General features: G+C 37.2%; 3 protein-coding genes across 4 annotated transcripts; 1 reads left to right on the top strand and 2 right to left on the bottom strand.

Moving 5' to 3' along the window:
- Positions 1 to 303: 303 nt before the first annotated feature.
- On the bottom strand, positions 304 to 4,414 carry LOC111346261 (cytochrome c oxidase assembly protein ctaG). Its single transcript, XM_022953556.2, has 5 exons — positions 3,651 to 4,414; positions 2,749 to 2,904; positions 2,466 to 2,591; positions 2,102 to 2,143; positions 304 to 1,365 (listed from the first exon to the last, which is right to left on the bottom strand). Exons 1-5 carry the CDS (start codon positions 4,032 to 4,034, stop codon positions 1,237 to 1,239), a joined length of 837 nt encoding a protein of 278 aa, XP_022809291.2. The 5' UTR covers positions 4,035 to 4,414; the 3' UTR covers positions 304 to 1,236.
- Positions 4,415 to 4,560: 146 nt separating this feature from the next.
- Positions 4,561 to 7,821, bottom strand: LOC111346262 (mediator of RNA polymerase II transcription subunit 7). The gene is made up of 7 exons (XM_022953557.2): positions 7,643 to 7,821; positions 7,290 to 7,362; positions 6,491 to 6,585; positions 5,963 to 6,040; positions 5,513 to 5,586; positions 5,278 to 5,371; positions 4,561 to 4,962 (listed from the first exon to the last, which is right to left on the bottom strand). The coding sequence occupies exons 1-7, from the start codon at positions 7,787 to 7,789 to the stop codon at positions 4,873 to 4,875; spliced, it is 651 nt and encodes a 216-aa protein (XP_022809292.1). The 5' UTR covers positions 7,790 to 7,821; the 3' UTR covers positions 4,561 to 4,872.
- A 38-nt stretch (positions 7,822 to 7,859) lies between these two features.
- LOC111346263 (D-aminoacyl-tRNA deacylase 2) lies at positions 7,860 to 13,634 on the top strand. Of its 2 annotated transcripts, XM_022953558.2 has the most exons (7): positions 7,860 to 8,006; positions 8,395 to 8,522; positions 9,275 to 9,344; positions 9,968 to 10,065; positions 11,425 to 11,529; positions 11,893 to 11,953; positions 12,282 to 13,634. In XM_022953558.2, the coding sequence occupies exons 1-7, from the start codon at positions 7,928 to 7,930 to the stop codon at positions 12,350 to 12,352; spliced, it is 612 nt and encodes a 203-aa protein (XP_022809293.1). In that variant the 5' UTR covers positions 7,860 to 7,927; the 3' UTR covers positions 12,353 to 13,634. The 2 variants fall into 2 exon arrangements, with proteins under 2 accessions (XP_022809293.1, XP_022809294.1); XM_022953559.2 differs by lacking the exon at positions 11,893 to 11,953.
- Positions 13,635 to 25,306: the final 11,672 nt, after the last annotated feature.

Below are 25,306 nucleotides of genomic sequence, written 5' to 3'. Positions count from 1 at the left end.
TTTCTGCTTACATATTCGTAGATTTAGTTATTAAGTATTTTTTTATCTAAATAATTTACGAGGGATCCGCTGTAATTGGTTAGGCTGTAGTGGTCTCCCTACCTAATAACTTTTTTTTTTTTTTTACAAATTGTATTCTAGTTTGGCAAAGCTAATTGAATAACTGCGCATGTTTGAGTGATGAGGGTTGATATGTTACTAACCGTTCCACATCAGCGAGTCACTCGGCCTTTGCCCCTACTATACAATAAAAAAAAAAAAAAAATTTTCAACCTTAAATAAAAAAAAACTAACTCATTGAGCGACACTAAAAACCTTTTAGTTGTGATAAGATTTCAAATACTCAACAGTGTTTTGTCTATCTAGGACAAAAATATTCAGAAAGTTCAAAAAATAAAAAAGTTGAAGCCCGTATATACATAAAAAGATAGCATTAATTGCTTTACACTTACGCAATACACTTCGCCTGCGGATTTGCGCATAGGAAATTGCCAAAATAAGTATGACTGAGAAATGTTATGTGAGATATGCCCATGGCTTGGAGTAGTGTTGGCGCTTTCCAGTTATGAAAAATTCAAGCAGTAAAATTAACAAGCAACCGTCAAATTATTTACAAGTGCAACCGTCTCCCGCAAGAAATAAAACTTCATTCATGGGATTCTACCCTGAAACACTGGAAGGATATCTGGACACATTTACTTATCGTACCGCTTGTATTTTAAGATAACGATTCCTCGTCTTATCTCTATTTCGAAAAAAAAAAAATAACCTGCCATGGTACACTCATGGAAAACAAATTCGGCTCCCGATGAAAACCGTCTTTAAAAGAAAATCTCAACGAACTGGCAAGCTTAAAAGATTTCGATGAGAACAGGAAACATAGGGAATGAAATGAAATTGTTAGGCAAAAGTGATTTAAGTTGTTTTTTATTGAAGTAATACTTCATCACCTGTGGTTCTTCCTCAGGAAATAAAATACACCTCAAGGCATACGTTGAGCGAAAGAATTCCCGTGAAAGTCCTTGGAAGAGATATATAACGCGTGTAAAGCTGTTCCCTGATGTCACGTCTTTTCGTGGTAGGCGAGTCGAGCGTGCGTTCGAATAGTCTTCGAATATTCTTTTTAAATGACAAGTTATCTCTTCGCTGGTCGACCCTTGCAATTAATTTATGGTATTTTGTACAGAATAGTATTACACTGAACTCCATTTTACACGGCCAAGAACAAAGCAATCACTATAAACCAAGCCTTTCAGCCTCTTTAGCTTCAAAGAATGTGTAGGAGAGAGTTATGGTGTCCACTTTAGCCATGGCAGGGTCTTCAGTGAATTCTGGATCAATATAAAAAAATACTGGCATATCCACCTGCCAATTAAAATTAAAAGTACTCTGATTAACATCAGACAGACTCTTTCAGAATAAAAACGTGGCCTTATTTTCCCATAAACCTATAGTAAAGAGTGGCTGGTCCATGGCAGACAGAAGCACTGAGATGGAAATTTACAATCACTGCCGCCAGGAGTGGAGCACGGCTCTCTTATTACCATTGTTGGCAAGAGCCAACTCAAGACTCTAATTGCATGCAAGCTTTCACCAGCGTTACAACATGACTGGCAAATCCACGAAAAATGTCCTCTTTGCTGAAGTGTTGTAAAACACACAGCCATTGAAGATCAATGAAACACTTAAACGCCAACCACCAAACACACACTTCTCCAACATTGTATGGGAAAAGGTAAAATTTTCCAGTTGGCAGTTCTACACTACCATTTGAATGGGCTGGCATTTGGTGATATGCCACATTTTTTTTATCAGGATGGTCTCACTTTTCCTGTACCCCCCCCCCCCCTCCCCCCATTTCATCTGGGAAATGTATTCTCAGGGCTCGACACTAATTTTTCAACTTACTAGCCAAGTGGCTAGTGACATCTAAGATGTTTTCAGATGTTGCAACAATTTCAGTCTGTTCACTAGCCACACTGGCTAGTGGAAATTGAAAACCACAAGCCAAAACTGAATTTCTACTAGTCTGTGGCTAGTGGGCTACTGTTAGTGTCAAGCCCTGATTCCCACTGGAAAGACTATGAAAGTTTGACCTCACCTGCTCATGTGGATTCAGTCTCTGTTCCTCAAAGCAAAAGCACTGAGAAAAAAAAAATACATAAATCAATTTCAAAATAATAATGTTGGAAAGTAACAAATTCATACCAAGAGCGAGATAAGAGTAGAAATGAGACTTTAACCCTTAAACTCCCAGGAGTGACCAAAACAGAATTTCTTCTTACAATGTCAATACAGGATCACTTCAACGAGTGAAAGGAATAAAGAAAAATTTAAATCAGGGGATTATTTATTGCTCGAATACCAAATTCTCCAGACTAATGTTATAGAAATTGTTTGGCTAATAGAAAAGAGAACTACTAATGAGATCTGGGTGTAAGAAAGGATTGAATTTTAAGGCTTACCTGGATTTTGTTGAAATACTGCCCTGCTTCAAAGGGTATCACATTATATGTTGAAATTCCTGTAATGGGCTCATCAGTTGGGTTAGTAGCAGTGTAAAATGCCAGAGCTGTTTCCCCTGGTACAAGCTAGAAAGAAAATTTAACATTGCTCAAGGGCAAACAATGCTTTCATTCACATGATGGAAACATGATTTTGGACAAAGACACTAAAGAATTGTGATCTAGGTTCAAATGTACAAGTCAAAAGAGATGATAGCACCAAATAAATGAATCTCAAGTATACCCTGATAGCTGTCTGTTGAGGTCTGAAGTTCCATCGCATGGAAGCACTCCTATCTGCATTGAACCTGATCACTAACTCTCTTTCCGGCTTTCTTTCCATCTGCTCAATCTTCTCCCCAGACTCCTCTCTCTTCACTGTTCCACCTAACCCTGTTGCCTAAACAGAAAAAGTATCCTAAAAAACAATCCACCTACCATCTGTTATGACTGTGAAAATGAGTTAAAGATAAAATCGCATCATTGAATAAAATCTCACATTCTGATTGGTTTTCAAAGCGAGGTATTTAGCGTGGAATTGCAAGTCGAAAACCAGGCTAAGTGATGTTGTTTCGCATCTACATAATGATGACAATTTTAAGTAATGCTGTTTCCTTTTTTCACTCAATTTTATTCAGTTATGCAATTCAAGGAAAATCCATTACTTCACTCCTGAATTCCACATTAAATTGCACTTGAAAACTGATATCACACTCATCGCTTCGCGATTCATGCAATATCGGTTTTTGTGTGCAATTTAATGCAGAATTCCCTCAGCAAGTAATGAATTTTCCTATAGTATCTTTCTCTGACAAGGGCTGACACTCAATATGTCAGCTTTGGTATTTCCAACAATGGCTCATTTATATTATCAACTCAGTTGATAAAACCAACTGATCATGGACACAGCACCTCAGTTTCTTTAGCAACCTACCCCTTCTAAAGGGAGGGAGCCTTGGAGTGTTGGTTGAAGTGTTCCAATTCAAACTAGCTTAAAAATTTTTTACCGGAAACAAAGAACAGTATACTGACATGAAGAGTGCTGTGAGTGGGGGGCAACGCGGAAAGATTGTCCTTCTTCTCCCAACACTCTACTATTAGTAAAATATGTACTTGTTGCTTGTGGCCAGGACTATAACCGCTTACCTGACAGTAAAGACGATAAAGAGGTACAGCAAGGTATGATGCTCCCACAACTGTGATTGCTAAGGCTATTATATATATCGCTGTTGTCTTGTTTCGCGTACTAGAGGCCGAATGACCTTTCGAGCCGACACGAGTCACTACAAGACGGCGACTGACACCCCACATCAAACTTGGAAACATTTTTAAGCGCTTTGCTGGTCTGTAGGTAATTTCCTTTGTAACTTCAAGGTCTTTAAAGCATCTCGTGCAGATAAACCTGTTTCGCATTATGCTATGAAATCGTTCTCTCGCCATAGGCTTACAGAACGTTGAACCCAGATGGCCATAATGAAGATTCGAAACAAATCCCCTCTGGCCAGCGGTTCGAAGAAGCAACCAAAGCATAATACAAAAATCAAATCGATAAAACCACAATTTTGCTGTCTTGATGGAAGGTAACAGTTTTAACAACTCTATTCAAATAATTATGTCACCTAATTCCGCCATCTTGTATTTATGCCATAACAGAGTAAAACTGGGCACTACATATTTCGGTTTCCTTCCCAGGGTTTCCCGGCCCTGTTACCAGAGTACAGCCAGCGTATCTGTTATTTCGTCATTTGTTCTTTTTAAGCCGCTGTTCTACCAGAAGAGAGGAATTTAATTAGGTTCCTGTAACCGTGTGGCTGACAGAATATTTGGTCAACCTTCAATGTCAATATGCCCCCTGAAACTTCTTTTGGGTACCTTGCCCCCAACAATTCAAGCCTAGATATGGGATACCAATTTCACCACCAGCCTACTCTTGAAACCTTCCCTTCCATGAAGAGAAAAAAATCTGTCAATAGAAATTAAAATATTAGCCAAGACCAAACCATTGGAGCACTAAAACAACTTCAATCAACTGCATTAGCACTTTTCCTACAACAGCTCACACATACAAAGCCTATACATTTATTTCTCTCAAATGTGATATATATTAAATGACTGTTCATCCTAAATTACTTTTAATTTAGTCTAACAAATCTTTTTTTACTCTTTTTTTTAGTTACTTCAAACAAATGAATTGTACATTATCTTACAAAACAGTTGTATTTACATGTCATTAAGACCAAGACACAAGTTGTCTGAATAAATGATTCTACATGTTTTAAATAGCATATTTCTCCTCATCTAAGATGCAGCAAAACATGTCTTAATTTATCTTGACAGGGTTTATAGTTATCTGGTCACAACTGCCTAGCTATGAGATATTTTCCAGGGCACTGCACATGATTTCATCTTCTCTGCCGAACTCTTCATCTTCTTCTGAGCCCTCCTTTGATTGGTCAACCTGGTGATTAAATGGCAGAAAGTAAAGCATGAAAAAAAAATAGAGAAAAAGGGATTATAAAAGAATCTGTCTTCAAAACACAAATCAAACCAATCAAGAACTTGACTAATCTTGCTTACAATTTAATTCTAGACTTGATTGCACAGATGCTTACTTATGGTGAATTGATCAAATTCGTTTCTTAAAAAGGTAATTATTGTGCATTTTCCATGTTTTCCTGATGGTCTTGGAATTCAATCCGCTACTAGATACATCTTATGTACACAAACACTGAAACTAATGTGCAGCCTATGTGATTCTTTTTCATATTCATACCTCCATTTTTTCAAAGGAGCTGTCCTGCTGTCTTGCACTTAACTGTAATGATGATAAGCTAGACTGAAGCATCGCCACCACTCTGTCCAAATGCCTGTGTCAATATAAACAGTTAATTGAAATTTAATATTCTCATTACTTGTCTGCTTGATATTGTATTGATAATGTAAGGAGAAATTCTGGCTTGGTCACTCCTAGGAGTTAAAGAGTTATAGTACATTAAACTGAACATTACTTGTTTAGTTTGTCTGCTGTGTCCAGTCTCTGCTGCTTTTGTCTTTCCATCATTACTCTTAATGTCTCCCGTGCCTGCAATGTGTCAAAATATTTAAACCTCATTAACTGAAATTACTTTTTCAGATTGAATGGCTCAGAGCTGAAGCACGACTTAAAACATTCTTGATAAATTCAATTCCACATAGAATGTACTCTAATTCACTTACTATTTCGACATAACCACAAGATATATATTTACACATGTTTATAGGTATGTATTGGTACAATTTAGGGAAGTAAAGCTACTAAGTGTCCTCTTGCCAATCAAGCTAGAAAACAGAGAATATATCTTACTAATATACTGCTTACTTCAGCAGGACAGATATCTACAGGTTTAACTGCAGAAATACTGATAGAAAAAAAATAACAAATCAGGCAAGTCAGTTGTAACTAATGTTCTACTATTAACCTGATGTGGCCTGAGTTCATTGATCAAGTGGTGAATATTAATAAATAGCAAGTTTAAGTCTTCTAGTTTTTCTTCTCTCTGAAAATAAAATCAGAAAAGGAGAACATTACATCAGGATTCCACCACAGCAAATAAAGTGTGAATAAAAATTATATTTTACTTAACAAAAGAAATCCCACCTTATGTTTTAAAATGAGTTAATAACATCTAATTTGTCAGGATGATACCTTACAGATGTTGGTTTGTAGTGACTGACAGTTTTAAACCACGGCTCAGTTATTGAAGGGACAAATAATTCTATCCAATGAAAAAATCGCTATCCAGCAGATAAGTGTTAACAAAATGTACTACAGTATCCAGTAGATAGAGATTATCCAGTGGATAGCATTATACAACCTTTGAAAAAGTGAGGCCAGGATGATTCTGTAAACACCTATGATAGTTTCTGACCTGATCACTTTCAGTCAAGTACATTGCAAGAGTACAAGAAAACCTGTGCAACTTAAGCCTTTGTTGGGGCAGACATACCTTAGGTGATGAAGGAGATTTAATGAGAATATCTAACAGCTCCAAGAAATTTATGACAATGGAATGATTTAGTTTTTTAAGCTCTTTGATACGATCTAAGGGAATAAAAACAATATTCAAAATTCTGCAGAAGAGAGAATAGATGAAATGGTAAATAGTAAGTTTCATTAGATATTAAAACAGTGCAGCACTTTAAGTTAAGAACGAAAATAATTTGAGTCTGTTCTTCCTTACAAGAAGTAAGTACTTTTTAAGTAAAAGGATTTGGCTTGCACTTGTTATTCTCTAAAGACCAGTTGGCTTGTTAGCTCAGTTGGTAGAGCACTGTAACTCCTGTACAGGGCTGAATTATTCTCAGGCCTCATTTTCACAAATACATAATTAACAATTACTCCACGAGCGTGCGTTGGATATGAGATGATAGATAGCCAATGAGGCGCGTAGCTCCGAGTTGGCTATAATCATCTCATATCCAACAAACGCGAGTGGAATAATTGTTTTATTAAAAAATGTTGAATTAAATTATTAAATTTTATTAAATTTTTAGCTCCCTTTTAATTTTAAGCTGACACATACGCTTACCATATTTGTAGATTATGGTATATTGGCTGATATACCATAATGGCTAAGCCAATAAAAAGTCTTGAATTGCATTATCCAATTATCTAGTTTTTATTAATGTTCATTACTACGAAGATCACCCTCATATTCAGTTACTGTCCATAGTTTGCATGATATGTGATTTTCACAGTTATTTGTACCAATGTCAATTCTCATGTTATAAAAATACTGCACAAACCAAATCTTCCCTGAGTTGTATAAAGTCTAGTTATTCCCTGAAGTTCTAACGGTCTAATAATGGATTCGTCAGTCTGAGAAAAATAAAGAATAAAACAACATCAAATGCAAAATGAAAGCATTTACGTATTCTATCAAAAACACAATCTTAATGGCGAGCTCAGCACACTTGAACAGTCATCAAAGATTATAAGCGACAAAATAGTGGCTATAACATAAGAAAAGCTAGCTTCGTACTTCGTTTACCACCAAGCAGTTGAAAAAATTCGCGAGCAAAACTATCTTAGTTGGTTGGATCGTATATTTCGTATCCCTCTTTTCAGCAAAACAACATTCGATTATAAAAGGCAATACCTCAAAAGAAGCCCCAAACATAGCATAAGTTCCCTCAGCTGGAGTTGGTGGATCAGGCACTAATTGTTTCTCTACGTTTTCATCTGTGTAAACCTTGTAGTATTGAGTTGGGGGAAGAGGAAACGGACAGACACCTTCTGCGGCCATATTGAAAATGCTCACATGGCTGAAGTGGATTATGGGTAATATTTCTCTGTTCCAGTCCTTTCTAGCAACACATTATTTCTTGATTTGTTGGGCCAGCGAGCCTGAAGTTGTACAGTTCCAAGAATGTAAATTGTTTTAATGTGGCTTTTTCATAGAAGAATTATCCTTACTTCTAGACGTTTAAAGAAGTTAACCATTGTAGGAACAGGAAAGAGAGGTGCTGGGGTGCTTAGTTACTACAGTGTCTTCTTAAATTACTTCTGCTATTATAATAGTCCTTTTTTTAGTGGGTAGGGGGGACTCAGAAATATGCTTATTAGTCAATAATTTTCGATTACCATAGTTATATTTTCCTATTCTTTTCTCTCAAATCATGAGTCAGAGCTGAAGCAAAATTAGAGCTGGGTGTGGTTGGGTTCACAGGGAATATTTTGAATGGAAGTTCTTCCTTTCAAAAAGATGAAAAATAAAATGGCCGTGATCAGAAATTAGTTTCCATACAAAGATTCAAAGAAATATTTAGTCTCTATCAAATGAATAAAAAGAAAAATTAACAAGCTTTGCAAAGCCTATAAATTATGTTTTTTGATCGTGTTAATTTTCAGGTATGGCCACAGCCACAGGCTTGGCTGCTAATGAGTGTCCATCTGTTAGGGTAATCATACAGCAGTGTCTATCAGCCAGACTACAGGTGCAACCACCAACGGAGACTGAAGATGCAAAATGGGTGGAGGTAAGTATGACAGCCTGCAAGCAGGTTCTAATAATGCATGCTAGAGCACCTGCTAAGCAGCTAACCCTATAACTGGCAAGATCTGATTGCTTATTCTCCCCTCTACCTGCTACACATTTCCTTGTAAATTAGTTTCAAGAATTTGGTGTGAGAATTCAAGAATAACAACTTCTGCTTGATTAAGTTTGCATATTCTCATTACCTATTTGCTGGATAATATAGGGATATTAGAGGGAGAAGTTGCATGTTTATCACTTCTAGGAGTTAAAGGTTTTAGCTGTGAGAAACAGGAAGATGGAAGAGATGAGTTTAGGAGGGGTTGGCACTAAATTGAGAATGAGGCATTTGTGGTGAGCTCACTGTGTTCAGAAAGCAGTAGCAGTTGAACGGGCATTTGTTTCTTGTGTCAGGTCTCTGATAGACTTGTCATGTCATCTCTCAGAGATTATCTCATGCTGTTAGGCTTCACACCAGTTCATTTTGCTCATTTTTTGCCTCTTCCTTTTTGTGCTAGAAACACATCTGGTGCGTGGTCTCACAGAAAATCAATGTTATAGAAACATGCATCATTTCTCAAGTGGTAGAATTGCAATGATAAAAAAATAAGAAGTTAGTTTTCCTCCAAACATCAAATAATTGTATTCTGTGCTACATCATTTCAGCATTTCTCAGAACTGCTATTTATTTAATATTCTGTGTAATTTGGAGTTATTGGTTAAGGATATCCATTGATCTGCCATCTATACATTCAGATTTCCAGGGGAATTGTAATCTACCTGTGTTTTCTCAAAGGCTCTAACTTAAATATTCTGCCAAAAGTTGGTAAGTTAAATGTTATAAAATGGTAACATTTTTTAGTGGGATGATATATCTTTCTATGGGAAAACACATGTCCTTCAGCCCTCAATACTTAGGAAAGAATAATTAACACTGTAAGTTATTACTAACTTGTCATGATTAACAGCATGTCATATACATGAGTATCTTTGGGGTTGAATCACAATAATGTGGAGAGAAAATGGCCAAGAAAGAGTGTGGAATCTTACAGTCAATTGTTTTCCTTCCTGAATCCCATGACTTTTTTGCAAACCCCACATTTTGAATCTTTGGGCTGACTGACTGACGCACTCTGGACCTGTCTCATCTTTGTCAACAAAGATTGAGCACGAGGGGATGATGTGATAATCTGCATCAGCTATCATTGATCCTTTCATCATTATCACCATCATTATCATGGTCAACATCAGATGGAGACCCTGAGTATTGTTACAGGTAACCTCTGTAAAGGACTTCACAGGGTGGACCCTTTCTGCAGTATGATGTGAAGCTGTGGCTCATACAGCTGATTCAGTCTACTTAAATCTGTATCAATTGTTTATGTTTATCAAATTGAAGCTTTCACCCATATTTTTGTTTGATTGTCTCTTATTTGTATTTTCAATCAGTTAAGTCTATTTTGAATGTACGACTCAGTGAGACCACAAACCGACCAAGCAATGTGTCTGTTTTAGAGTTACCTGGTGATGTCCTTATTGTTCCACAGGTAAGTGATCAGCAGGGCAAGATCCCTACTGCCAGAGCTTAAATTTTGTTTTCCTAGCCATGAATCAACAGGAGTTTTACACGATTATAGGTAAACCCCAACATCTCCTAATAAAAGTTTCTCTTTAAGTTATCCCTCACCAATTTCTATTCAAAGGTGGAGTTGGAAACTTAAGGGTAAAGTGTCATACCCAAGAACATACTACAAATATGACCTAACCAGGCCTTGAAATAAGTCTTCTGATGCCAACCACTAAACCATTAAATCTCTCTTGAGAAGATCAGATTATGTCAAAAATTTCATAGATTTATGAATTTTGAATATATGAAAAAAAATTTTCAGGCCTTATTCCCACTACTTCATAACTAGGGTTTATTACTGCCAGGATTGCTTTCATACATTTCATGAAACCGCACTACACATATGTGATTTTCATATATTCAAAATTCATTGATGTGTATCATTTCGACGGGTTTTATACAAACCAACATAATGACCAGCTCCCAGTTGGCTTGTTAGCTCAGTTGGTAGACCGCTGCACCGGCATCGCAGAGGTCATGGGGTCAAATTCGGTACGGGCCTAATTTTTTTCAGGCCTTATTTCCACTACTACATAAGTATGGTTTATTACTACGATGGTGGCTTTCATACGTTTCATAGGTCTGTTGTGAGATTGTTTATTTTGAGGGTCAGTAAGAAGAGAATCCCAGAAAGTAGAATGTGCCATCATCTTCAGGCTGAGAGGAAACCCCATTGTTCAATAAACCAGAAACGAAAATACCTTCAGACCACTAACACCCCTTTTTTCCAATGTAGTCTGTTACATGGGTTAAAAGAAACAGCAAAAAATTAATTTGGTGCTGAACAAACGTTTGGGAATGATGCGCGCGGAAAAGAGGTGCTGGGAAAGAGGGACTTAGAAAGAGAGGCTGTTTTGCACGAAATTATTTCAAGTCACGTAATATCCCTAGGGACATTTCTCTATAAAAATGAACATGCGTTTTGAAAATCGTAACGGGAACACAAGGTTCAAGAAAGGGAAAGGAATACAGAACTGTAAGTACAATTAGCTCAAGAACATTACGGCACAGTGCCTGAAAAATAATTAGTGTAATATGTTTATTTCAGTTTGACTTCACATGCTCATAAGAAAGGAGTGCAGAAATAAAATCACCAAAATTTCCCGAGCTGTTAAAGTCCGAATACAAGTTCAATACAGAGGCTATTCGTAGTCTATGATATATAAGGGTCAAGAAAATGGGGTGCGTCTATAGCAAAACTTCTCTTTTTGTCTCTACACTTTGAACCTTCTTTCTGCGCCTTTTTCTAGACAAGAATCACAAATAATCATTTTTTCAGGCAACACTTGGCGGAAAGATGAAAGGAAGAAGTGTTCAGTATCATTCAAATATATCGAAAGACGAAGGAAGGATATTTTATGAAAAGTTCATTACCCTTTGTGAGGTATTTTGTGCCAGTAGTTTTGATTTCCTTCCAAGGCTTAAACGTTCTTGCTGCGATAGTCTTCGTCATTCCCACAACCCTTCATAAACTCACAAGTTACAGATATTTCGCAATTATTGTAGACCTTGTACATACTTTGTGGGAATCTGCGCAGCAAACAGACGCGCATGACGATCCTTTTTATACCGTTTTCGTATAGAAGAACCCGTATTCTTTAGTTGGCACTGATACATTTGTTTTATGAAAAATGCAACATTTAGTGCTTCCTTCCTTTTTTCTGTCCCTCCTTAATTAATTTGTGTTTCCCTGTAAGTTCCTCTTGATTTCTCTTTTCGTTCGAATTTCTCTTTTCGTTATTTAAAGGAAGCAGTCCACGCCAACGCGAAAACTTCACCGGACTCTTCTCCAAAAACAGTGAAATGTGGTAAGATTATCACTGCAAACCCAACCCAACCTTCCCGTTTTAGCGCGCTTTTTGATTTAATGTCTTGATTACGACACCCAATCATCACAATTAGCCAATGATAACTCAAAGTTAATTAAACGGAGCGCAGGAAAAAAAAGTCAGTGACTAAGTCACGGCGTGGTGCGAATTTTCTAAAACCAACCACCGAACGAGGTTAACCAAGATCAATCCGAATTACTTTCAACGCTCAATTGAAAATGACTTTATTTGTGATTTTTTGGCCAACGTGACCCTTGTTGGTTTAAATGGTGTTTCAGTATTTCTTATCTTACCTTCCTGTTTTCAGGCACATATGGAAACAGACAAGTACTGAGTGTGGAAACAAATGGACCATTTACTCACGTGTTTGACTTTTAGGCCACTTTTGAATACACTTTAAAAACGAAGTTATTTATGCTGTAGAAACATTCAATAGGGATTTATACTTTTAACTGTAATATATAGATTTAGCCAAGCTTAAAAGCGGAGCTCCCAAGTTCGAAATTAATAATTGTTCCACGGGCCCGCGTTGGATATGAGATGATAGGTAGCCAACGAGGCGCGTAGCGCCGAGTTGGCTATAATCATCGCATATCCAACAAGCACGAGTAGAATAATTGTTTTATTAAAAAAAAAATGCCCCCAAGATATTAGACAAATCTTCTCGACTTTATTTTGTAAGAAGAAACCGGATGTTACAATGTACAGATATTAGATTATGGTATATTGGCTCATATACCATAATGGTTAAGCCAATAAAAAGTCTTGAATTGCATTATCCAATGATCCAGTTTTTAATAAATATGGTGTTGTTTCGTCGTTCGATCGACAAAGTGAAAATGCCTCCCCCAAAAAAGGCTAGAGTAGATCCAGATGCCATTGAGGCAAATTTGAGTTGGACAGATGCCAAGCCATCTACGTCGTCAGCGATTAATTGTGGCTGACGTTTAACTTGCTTGCAATAATAACTTGCGTTTCCTAAGAAATACTGCGGTACACATGATAAAATTTATCGCCTGAACCTGCAACAAGGTTTGGGACCCGGAGACCGCCAGCAATGTTAGCAGCGGATCCTCCATTTTGGTTTCACCGCAAACTCAAAAGATTGCAGTCGGAAATAATATCCGGATTCGAGGAAAAAAAAAGCGGTTACACGACGAAACTTTCCGGATTCAAAGTTCCCATTTTAAATTCCGGATTCAAAATCTCCGGAGACACGACCAAACCGGGGAGTTTTTTTTTCGGATTCGTCCACTTTCGTGTAAACGGAAAAATCAATCCGGTACCAAAACGTTTCGGATTCATCACGAATCCGGAACAATTTCCTCTAGTGTAAACCTAGTCTTAATGTATCCGTCAACAGATTGTCGGCTAGCTTGTCCAAAGATCAGTATCACTGGCATGAGGAAGTTCGCTGATTTAAACCTTATTAATATTTTAAAAAGCAGGATATGTCCAAGTTTTATTCATTTAGTTATGTCTGCAATGTTTATCTGAACGTAATCGTACGTATCCTACTCCAGTAACAGTTCTTTTTGTCTGCTTGCGTGACACTGTGAAGTGTGAATTCTGGAGCTGTCAATTTCAATTTTCTCTGAGAACTTTTCAGAAAATTGTCTTATAATATTGCTTCATTAAAACAATGAACCTTTCTCAAGCATGGATTGTATGTTTTCATTGATGTTCGGGAGAAAGTGGACCTGATCCAAGATCCGAAATCAATCTTGTCAGGGACTCCCCCTCGTATCTTGCAACAAGAAGATGCGATCTGCGACGAAATAATACTTCCATAATATCTCTTCCTTATTTTCTGATGAAGAGTAGCTTTAATTTTGTTGATAAAAAAGTCTCCGTAAGGATATAGTTTATCTTATACTAAGGGTGTTTTTACCGTCAGAAAACGGCCACCAGGGATTGAATATCGTTTATAATGATAATCTACGTTAGTATCAACTGATAAAAGGATATGTTATATGAAGTAGTTTTTGTGCTTTCCTAGAATCCTCGGGAGTGTATTAAAAGCATGGCTTCGTTTAATGTCGTTCATGTTTACTCGTCTCTTTGAGTATTACCACCCTCCTTGGTGATAGACAGGATAGCAGTACTGAGACTTATTCAAATAGTGTTCAAACTTTAGGTACTGGGAAGTGCTGGAAACCAGTGCAAGCCATGACGCTTGATGAGAAGAGTCTATTTATTCATATTTCTGTTTGTTTTGATAGAATTTTGTGCCCCAAAGGGGCCATTACCCCAACGCGGGATGGTTGAACGGTTTGGATAGAGTTTTGTACCCGTCCGTGTCCACTTTCACCCGTGTTCGGATCATGTCGTGGGAAGTTGGGACACGGATGAAGTGTATTTCGCCGGCGAGAATACGGAAGATCGTCATCCGCGCAAAATACGATGCTTGGCAGCCAATTTTTCCTTGTATTCGATTTGCTTTTTTTATATAGAATCAAAACGAATTTGGTTGGTTTATATAAACTATTCAAACGTTATTAGTTTAAGCATATCAGTCAAGCAATTTAATATTATTCAAACGCTAATAGTATCAAGCAATTAATTCTCCCTACAAGAGCTACAATTTATTTCCAGTTTATAACATTACGTTACCTCACTAATGTCAGATCAGGAGCTACGCCTCCAAGAATGTTCGAAAAATGGAAAAGACACGGTGAAATTGACGTTTAAGTGTGGGCTTTTATGGTATACTGTAATTGTAAGAAAATAAATCGGTTTAGATGGAAAGGAAGCTGCTTTATGGTGATTTATTTTTGTTCAAATTCAAAGTGCCAAAAATCCCAACTGCGTGTCCACGTCTATGAATAATTGGCAATATGTTGCTCATTACGTGATATTCGAGAGACATTACGTGATATTACGTGATATTCGTGACATTTTCGTGATATTACGTGATATTCGAGAGAGCCTACCTGAGCAAGTCGCGCAGAAAGCAAATCTTTCGGACTATAACATTCAACTTTAGAATGTCACTATGTTTAAAAAGAAATTTGGGCTCTTTCTTTGTACGCTATTAATATGTGGGTCTTTTTACAAATTACTTCCAACGTGAAAAAGAGTGCAGTCACGGCTTCGATGATACCTGTTATTTAATTGCGTGACAGATCAGACAAGTGATCGAACCGCGTCGAACGGTCCTCGATTGTTGCAATGTATCAGGTGATTTTATGTCTACCAGCGCAACACCGAAAAGTGTTCTGATAAGAAACGTCGCCAACATGAGGCCGACTTACTTAGCAAAGGTCGCTTGTGAAAAGGAGAAAGCAGAATTTAGCACGAAACAAACTAACATGTCAAGACGAGCCAAACACGTAAAGACGAGGTCAAGAGGTGAGTCACAGCAGATTTTGTAAACGTTTCTCGACGCATTTCTGTTACGTGTACCTCTACATTTTTCTCTGGTGCATATTTAGCTTATTCCATTGATTTTGCTTCGCTTAAAAATTTAGAAGAGCTTCACATTGTAAACTTTTAACTGCAAACATGTGAAGTGTTAATACTTCAAAATGACGGATATTAATAATTGGCTACTTAAGGAATGTCTTGTTGTACAGATACGAAAGATCCCAAGGAAATAAAACGGTAGAAAGTTGAAGCTATCCTTGAAAATGGCTCAGGAGATTTCCTGGTCGATTTCATTGCGTACCGCGGGCATTTTTGGCACGTTTGTTTGAAGCACCAATGAATCTATTTCAGAGCAGCTGTGGGTGCACTTGAAAAAAAAAATCATATTTTATCTTAAGAAAAGATTATGAGTTGGTGGTGCTGCCAACCAATTGCAGAAGCATCAGACGAATAGGATTAGTGTGAAAATAATTTAAAACTTGCGATGAACTGACTCGACAGCGCCACGAATTAGGACATTTTCAAAGGTTTTGCTCAAGAAAATATGGTAAACCGTTTCAAGTAGATTTCTCCTATACAAGCGAGAATTTTAACAAACGAACATTGCTGTCTTATGTATTGGACTTAAGCCTACCAATTGACGAAGTATGGGCGAGAATGAATTTTGAGGTGTGTCCGCGATTTCTTTAATTTTTACTGACATTTACTCTTATGTGTTACCCTCTGTAAATAAAGTTGTTACTTACTTACTTACTTACAAAGCTATAAAGAGCTGTACACCGCTATACACAGCTATACATGGCTATACACAGCTATACATGCCTACACACAGTTATACAGGGCTAAACACAGCTATACAGGGGTATACACAGCTATACACAATTCTATATAGAGCTATAAAGTACAGCTACACATGGACATACATAGCCATACAGGGCTGTACACAGCTATACACACCTAAAGAGCGCAAATCAAGGCTTTTATCATTTACGTAGGGTGAATTTCATGGTCGTGATAAACCTTCCAAATCGACTTCTAGTATGGCAGTTTTGTATGGTACATTTCGCTTTTCTTGTTACCGTTTGTCGCTAAACCATCTCATTATCATAGGTAAACTCGTTTTATTCATCAGCGCCAAGAATAAGAATAAGGTCAAGTTAGGTGAATATATACTCGTTTGGCTCGAGACAAACTATATTTAGAAAATTACATCGCTATGAAATCAGAGGATCAAAGTAATTTTATTACAGAGCGGAGGTTCTCATCAAAGACAGTTTTAGTGTTTTTGAAAACCTTTTTAATCAATGGTTATGTTTTTGTACTATTGTAACCCAAGTTTAGAATTTTTCGCTTAAGTGGTACTAAGTTTCAGTAGTGGTAATTTCTATGTAAGTAGTATTGTAAGTAGTATCGTTTGTAAAAAAAGCATTTTGTGGCATTGTTGTCCTGTTTATGATAAACAAAAAATGTTAAACAGTTTTCAGAAAAGACGAAAACCATGCGCACTCATAATTTTTTAGGTCTTTATTATTTTAATAGTTTTTCCTATTTAGTAATGCTAAATTTTTTCCTTTCTCATATATTGTAATCAGTCCTCTATCGTGAACATTAATATTAACCATTTAAAAATTGGTAAATAATTAGAAATATGGTTTAAAATTGTAAATTATTTCTATCATTATTATTAAACGAAGCGGGCCAATTTGTATCATAGTTTTTGTAAATACTTTTAATGATTATAGGGAATAAAGGTTTTGTTGATTAATAAAACCATGTGATTGAATCAGACAGTGATTAATCGGACTTAAAATAAATGTGAAATGTTTTCATTATTGTACTTTTGAATTTTGAAAGGAGGTTTTTAAATACCTAATAAGTTATTTTCCTAGAGACAGATACTGAGTATCTCGTAACTTCAATGTTCAAATTGGCCTCTTCATGAACAGTCTTCGTTATTTCGCAATCGTGACTCATAAAGCTAGCGTCATAAAGGAAAATATAAAATTACTGAGTTACACGCTTTTATTCTCCTTGATATATGATTTTGCTGCAAAAAGACAAGCCCACTGTGCCCTGCTTCACGTACAATTCGCGTGCGTTTGATGAAATAGCTGCTGCGGCGATTTAGCTTGCAGTGTCAGCCAAAGACTGAGAAAAAGGAATTCACTGCACATTGCTTTGCAGTCAAAATCACAAAATCAGAGGAATATCAAGGGATGGTGATTCATTATCTAGTTCGCACCATATCTAGAATCGCTTTAAGGGTCGTCTTGAATTGCTTTTAGCTGGGAATGAAATAACCGGCCCCAAATTCTATCGTGCAGTTTGCTGCACTCTGAAAAATCTGCTCATCTCATAACTTGGGAGTAATTAGCCCATCTGCACGGAGCCGGTTCTCAAGTTTGATAGAATGTAAAACACTTGCTCAGTGCGACCAACACTCTGAAAATACCATTTTATTTTAAACCACTGGTGATATATTGGAAATTTTTAACAACCTAGCCCTCAGAAAAATCAAGATTCATTTACGTACTGAAACGTTTTTATTGCGATCCATTTCTTTCATAGCCTTCACATTGTTCGCAAACAGTTTAAGTTTGTTATGGGTAGAATTTCAAGTGCAATCTCCATTTTGATTTTTCACTATACCGGATTTACCTCAATGTAAAAATTTATTTAAAATTTTATTTTGTTTCGCCAGTTCGTGTTAAAGTTAAGTTATTGCTTTAAGTTTTTTCTTTTGTTTTCTTTGTGTTACATCTCCGTCAGTTTCACATGTTTTTACGGATGAGCCATTTTGCGTGACCCTGGAATTCTGGGATGTTCCTTCACCGAGGGCACGAAAAAAACATAGAAGGGGTAGCTACTTTCACATCTAAGACATTTTGCTTAGATTGTTCAAAATTGTTCAGTAACTATCTAACGGAGATTTTTCACCGATAGAACGCGACTTTGAGATGATCGTAAATCAACTTCCTTCTTTTGTTACTGGTGACGTCACGAGATTCTATTCTCACCATGGTCAACTAGAACCTATGTTTTTAAGACGCTCGGAAAAATACATGTGTTAAGTCGGATTATTTCACCTTCTCTAACTACTATGTTATCCCCAAAAATCTTCGAATTATAGAGCTCAGAGATTGTCTTTCAGAAAACTCTTTCGTTCTTATTTCATGCATGCCAGGACAACCCAACCCATTGAATACCGTATACCCGGAATGCTAGGTAGGACGCGAATGCCGGATCTTATGAGAAAGAGAAACGTGGCTGCCAGATCCCGGGTTACCTTATAAGGGGCGACATGCTTTGGTTTCATGCCTGATATGAATACACAATGAAAAATGTATCTACCTCTCCACACCACGAAATATTTAAGACTGGACATTTTACCCATTCCAAAGTCTGGGCTTTTCCTTCAGAACAGATGAACAGCCCATTGCTTGCGCCTAGGTAATTATCTTGGGTCTACATCATCGAAATGAGTATCAAAAAAGTCAAAACACACTTTTTATCAACCTCCATTTAATTTAGAAATGACCATAAAAAAGATTCTGAAGATAGGCTATAGGTGCGGAATTGGACGAAAGAGCAAAGGGGTCGGAGAACCAAATATAAATGCAAGTCACAAGTCGTGTCGAGACGGTCTCCGCAAATCGAAGTGTCCGTGTGTAGGGGGTGGTGTTGAATGCACCGAAGTCTGCGGATGCTTCGACTGTGGAAAGATTGTTCAAGCTCGAGCTGACCCGAGAAAAACCCCTAAAAGAAAGAAGCGAAATAGGGCGACGATCTTTCCCTATAAAGAAAAAAAGGCGTCCAAATTCATGAAAGGTCAAAATGCGGAGGTGGATGGTGGACCCTGGAGGAACATTGAAACCCTTTGTCTGATTGTTTGCTGGGACGTGTTGCAAAGTCAGGGACTTTCCCTAAATTCTAAACCTTTGCATGATTTTTATGATTTTGTGGCTAAGTCTCCTGTTAGTATGGACATGTCTCTAAACATAGCTGCGAAGTCCACAGTCCAGATAGCGGCTAAAATAGCGCACCTTAGAGGCATCGATTCACACTGTATCAATTCACACAGAAATTACTGGGAAAATACACTCAGCTTTGTGTCAGTATTGAGTGATTACATACATTTTGTAGGACAATTTTTGTTCTTTTGCATCTTAGGTTGCTATTAGAACAAAAGGTTTACGCTGCGCTTTTCATGTTTATGTTGGAAAAGGTATAACTAATCGTACGCGAACTCGTTCATGTTGGATTGCTTCAGAATAAGTACAAGTTGTTGCTTGTTTAATTGATCACAATAGTTTTCTGAATTACTCGAATATTAATGATAGTTCTACAATCTCTCATTGACGGTAATCTCTCATTTACTTGTTGCAAGAGTGTGTTATCAAAGAAATAAACACGTAAAAAAGGCAATTTGTGTGTAACAAAAAGATATAATGACTCGAAAGAACAGGTTACTTGCTACAGGAAGAGAGTCTGCATTGCTTCGATTGCTGCCAATTGAATTACATACATTCACACATAGACTTTATTTATGCTCGAAAAATAGAGAGAAGCTGTAGAGCTAATATCTTCGAGAAAGTAAGCTAAAATAAAATAAAATATGCTATACTACAATTCCAATAAAATAAAATATGCTATACTACAATTCCAATATTATTTATTAACTTTGTACAACAATATGCATGCAAAGGGAAATATAACTTATAGATCTACTGTGGAGCTAATATTTTCCAGAAAATAAGCTGAGATAAAATAAAATATGCTATATTACGATTTCAATATTATTTATAAACTTTGTACAACAATATGCATGCAGAGGGAAATATAACTTGTAGATCTACGTAGAAAAGCTTCTTATCAGAGGATCTCCTGCTTGAATTTTAGAAAATTTAATGTTTTTTAAGTGTCTGGGGAGAGTTCCATATTTTGCTAGCTAAGTTCGAAAAAGAGTGCAGACCGTAAGTCGTTGTTTTTGGGTTGGGAAGGGCCAGGATATAACTTCCGCGCAAATTGTAGGATGAAGACCGTATATCTTTTAAATAAACTGGATAATTCATAAAGAACAGACTCTTATATAACGTGATCATGAGGTTCTGGAGGCGTCTAATGAATAGAGATTTTAAGTTAACTTTGCTTAGTAAAATGTCATACAGAGAGCTGTAGTCCTGTGGTATAAACCTAAGAATGCGCTTATTTAGACTATCTACTTCGTCGACATTGCGCGTACCGCAGAAATGCCAAACAGAAGAACAGTTTTAAAAAATGCGGCAAAATAAAAGCTTTATAAAGCTTCAATAGCGTCTCATTCTTAATAAGTTTTCGATATCTAAGCATTACGTTAAATTGATTATTTACTTTCATACAGATAACTGATACGTGATTATCAAAAGAGAGCCTATTATCTATTGTCATCCCAAATATATCCATTGGGTTATTTACTGTGAAACAAAAATTTTGGGCTCAGTTTTTCCCGGGAATTAAGTAGTGGATAACCCTTTTTGTTTACCTTTTTTGTTTAGCAGGTTTCTAGGATCGCTTGAGCACTTAAGTGGTATGTACGGCCTATTCCGGAATAATGATTCAGTAGTTTTCTGAGGGAAATCCATTTTACTACATTTTTACACTTATTAGATGACAAACTAATCCTTAAGTAAGGTCTAACGATATAATTTTTGAAAGTAACGCCATTTCAATTCAACGCTCGCAAATCTTTTTAGTTTTTTCTTACACTAGAAGACGCAATTTCGCACAGGGTAGCGAAACGTAGTTCTATGTTTTCTGTAATATCTACCCTCTCGCCATAATGTCTCCCAAGTCCTTCCAATCAGTTCTTTGTATGACTGCGTCAAGCTTGCCATTTTTCCTTCTGCCTTTGGTTACTGACAAGCTGTTGAACAATTTTTATTCATCTTACATCTTTATCAACAACTCATGAACATAGATGTATAGCTATGTGTACTTCTATTTCGATTATTTGTATAACTTTGTATAGCTGTGTATCTGACTCCGTTTTGTTGTTTATGTAATGTTAACACAATTGCAATAAGCCGGAGTAGTCTAATTTGTTCATCATATATCAAGGAGAATAAAAGCGTGTAATTCAGCAATTTTTATAAATATTTTCCTTCAGAACACAAGCTTTATGGGTCATGTTTGCGAAATAACGAAGGTTGAAGAAACTAATTTGAACATTGAAGTTACGAAATACTCAAGTATCAATAGCCCTGTATACCTGTGTATAAATGTGTATAACTATGAATAGCTGTGTATAGCTTTGTATAGCTATGTATAGCTGTGTATAGCTGTGTATAGCTGTGTATAGCTGTGTATAGCTATGTATAGCTGTGTATAACCCCATAGAGCTGCGTATAGCCCTTTATAAAGGCTGATAGTTTCTAAAGAAACTGTTTAGGGTTGCGTCGGTGGGGGTAAAGAAATAATTTGAATATATAATTTTGATACCTGTGGGATTTAGACTGCCGGTTTGAAAGATGGTATCGACGAACGCTTTTCATTCCATCAACGAACGCTTTTCATTCCACTAATTTATTCGTGTTTTTCTCGTTGCCATGTTCCCACCAATCACGTAGTTCCTTTTTCTGCCTTTAAAAGCACACACAACCCACAATTCCCCTATTCGCTCCGACGAAGGGCTAACGCTCGAAACGTCAACTTTTATAATCGTAACGGTGGCCATTTTACCATTTCAACTTTGTTGATATATTCAAATTATAGCCCTTTATAGCTATGTAAAGCCCTGTATAGCTATGTAAAGCCCTGTATAGCTGTGTATAGCTCTGCACAGCTGTGTAAAGCTGTATATAGCTTTGTATAGCTGTGTATGGCTCTGTATAGCTGTGTATAACTCTACACAGCTATACAGGACTGTGCACAACTCTCTTGTAACTGGCTGTGTATAGCTGTGTATAGCAGTGTATATTTGTGTATAGCTATGTATAGCTGTGCATAGCTGTGTAAAGCTGTGTACAGCTGTGTATAGCCCCGTATTGCTGTGTATAGCCTTGTATAGCTGTGTATAGTTGTGTATAGCTGTGTATAGCCCTGTTTAGCAGTGTATAGCCCTGTTTAGCCGTGTATAGCTCTATATAGCCCTGTATAGCTGTGTAAAGCCCTGTATAGCAGTGTATAGCCTGGCGTAGCTGTGTATAGCTGTGCATAGCTGTAGATAGCCCTGTATAGCTATGTATAGCTCTATATAACTGTGTATAGTCGTATATAGCTGTGTATAGCCATGTATAGCTGTGTACAGTCCTGTATAGCTGTGTATAGCTGTGTATAGCTGTGAATGGCTGTGTATTGCAGCGTATATTTGTGTATAGCTATGTATTGCAGTGTATAGCTGTGTATAGCCCTATATAGCTGTGTGTAGCCATGTATAGCTGTGTATAGCCCTATATGGTTGTATACAGCTCTTTATTAAAAACTGAATCATTGGATAATGCAATTCAAGACTTTTTATTGGCTTAGCCATTATGGTATATGAGCCAATATACCATAATCTAATATCTGTACATTGTAACATCCGGTTTCTTCTTAAAAAATAAAGTCGAGAAGATTTGTCTAATATATTGGGGGCGTTTTTGTTAATAAAACAATTATTCCACTCACGCTTGTTGTACTTGCAAAGACAGAGCTGAATAACGTATACGCATGCGCCAGGTTTTGCCGCGGAAACACAGATTTTGAGTTGCTCTCATGGTTGATTTCCTATTCTGTTGCTTCGAGGCGTCATTTTCCTTGCCGCTTTTCGTTTACGGAACAACCTCCAAAAACTTGGTACACCCCGTAAAAATTTTAAAAAATTAATTTTCTCCTTAAAACCTCTGGAAATAGGAAAATCCCTTTGACGAAAACAGAGTTCCTCGGTTTTAAAAGTCAGCCATTATTATTTTCCGCTAATTTCGCTAAATTTTAGACCCAGAACACTTGAGCCCGCGTTGTTGACCGCATACCCTCTGGCGTAGCATTCATTATTCAGCTCTGTCGCTTTTCGATCGACTGACGATGATGTATATTAAACAAACTGGAGTTTCTTCAGGCAAGTTCACAGCTCTTGCCAAACCAAGTGGTAGGGGCTTAGAATTGCCGTAAAAAGCTTCTTTACTACTCCTTGTTTTACCGAAGAACCAACATTTTGCATGAATGGACGAAAAAGTATACAACACTGTAAAAGTTCGCAACCGTATTGAAAGTTTGCACAAAAGACCGTTTTCGGCGCGAGAACAATTTTTTTGTACGCAATTTGTACACTAATAATAATAATAATAAATTTCATGTATATAGCGTTCATATCCTGAGCTCATGGCGCTTTACAACACTGTGCGGGGGACTTTAGCAGACAGCTAAGCAGTTTACAATCAAATAAAGGCGAATCTAACAGATGCCCCCTCCCCCCAATTCCCAGTAAACAGGCCAGACCACATCACAGTAATCTCGTGAGTGAGTTCTTTAACGTCCCCTGCCTAACCAAATTAACTAATTAATAGATGCAGTATACGGAACCTCCGGTTTATTCGTCCTTATCCGAGAAGACTAGAATTTCTATCCATTTCTTGATGTTATAGAAAGGTAGCACATTCTCCTCAGTTATTTTAAGACCCTGAGTGTTGGTCCGGCCGGGGCTTGAACCCTCGACCTCCCGCACAACAGTCCGGCGCTCAACCAATTGAGCTAACCCTCTCAATTTTTTGCAATTCTTTTCTTCTTTTCAAAAATGAGAATTAAAACCTTATCTTTTTAACGGCTTCCCTATTTTTTAAACTTTTGTAATGGCTGTTCCCTTCCCGCAAAATTTATTCAGTTTAAATAAGCACGTCTGAGCCCGCGTTTCGTACCGCGGGTCTCTGGCGCACGCGCACACGTTTTTCATCCCTGTCGTTGTTCGCATGGTTGATATCCTATTCTGTTGCTTCGAGGCTTCGTTTTCCTTACCGCTTTTCTTTTACAAATCAACCTCCGAAAACTTGGTACACCCCCTAAAAATTTCAAAAATTAATTTTCTCCCTAACACCTCTGGAAATAAGAAAATTCCTTCAACGAAAGCAGACGCTGAGCTTACTCCTTCGTTTATGAGACCTGATTTTGCCTTGATGTGAATTGTAATGACCTCTACAGTTAAAGAAGAAGACTTTGAAGTAGCCTTTCAAAGTGCATTGCAGTTTTTTCCGGGTATCATTCCGAAGAAAGAGCAGATCGAGTGTATCAAAACTTTACTTGTCGATCGGCGAGACGTTCTTGGTGTTCTTCCAACAGGATTTGGAAAAAGTTTTATTGACCAAATTCTTCCAAAGATTTATTTCAATTTATGGAAAGTAAACCACGGGGAAGAGAAAACCTTCAAGATAATTGTAGTTAACCCGCTCGAGTTGATTCGAAAACAAATAAAGAAACTTTGCACACTTGGGATCAAAGCTGATGCTCTTGATTCGTGCGATAAAAAATCACTTGAAGATGCAGAAATAATTATTGGAAGCGCTAAACATTGGATGCTGGAAAAGCACAAAAACGAGCTTAAAACGGGTGTCTTAAGAAACGTTTCTGTGCTGGTGATCGACGAGGCACACACAGTCGAAACATGGTGAGTTAGTGGAACTTGTGGCCTTATTAATTTTTGTTAAACTTGTGGCCTTAATAGGTCGCCATTGTACTTTGCAGCAGAAGGTCCTTGACTGTAAGTCTTAAGTTCTTTACGAATTAGTTGAAGAGTTCTTTGACAAGCTCTCGCCGGAACGGTGGAAAACTCAAGGTAGCATTAGCGGCGGCACGATAGTTTCCCTTGCAAACAGTCTTTATCATACTACTCTCACTCTTATCCTCACAACTTCTCTCCAAAACTCTCGATGAAGCTGCAGGATAGCCAACGAAGACCTACATGAATAAAAAATACTCTGCGTAAGGCAAACATTGAAAAGAATTAATATAAAAACAAGG

This window comes from Stylophora pistillata, chromosome 10, assembly GCF_964205215.1.
Source record: "Stylophora pistillata chromosome 10, jaStyPist1.2, whole genome shotgun sequence".
NCBI lineage: Eukaryota > Metazoa > Cnidaria > Anthozoa > Scleractinia > Pocilloporidae > Stylophora > Stylophora pistillata.
Note: the sequence above shows the minus strand (reverse complement) of the source record. Positions and strands in the feature narration are given on the sequence as shown.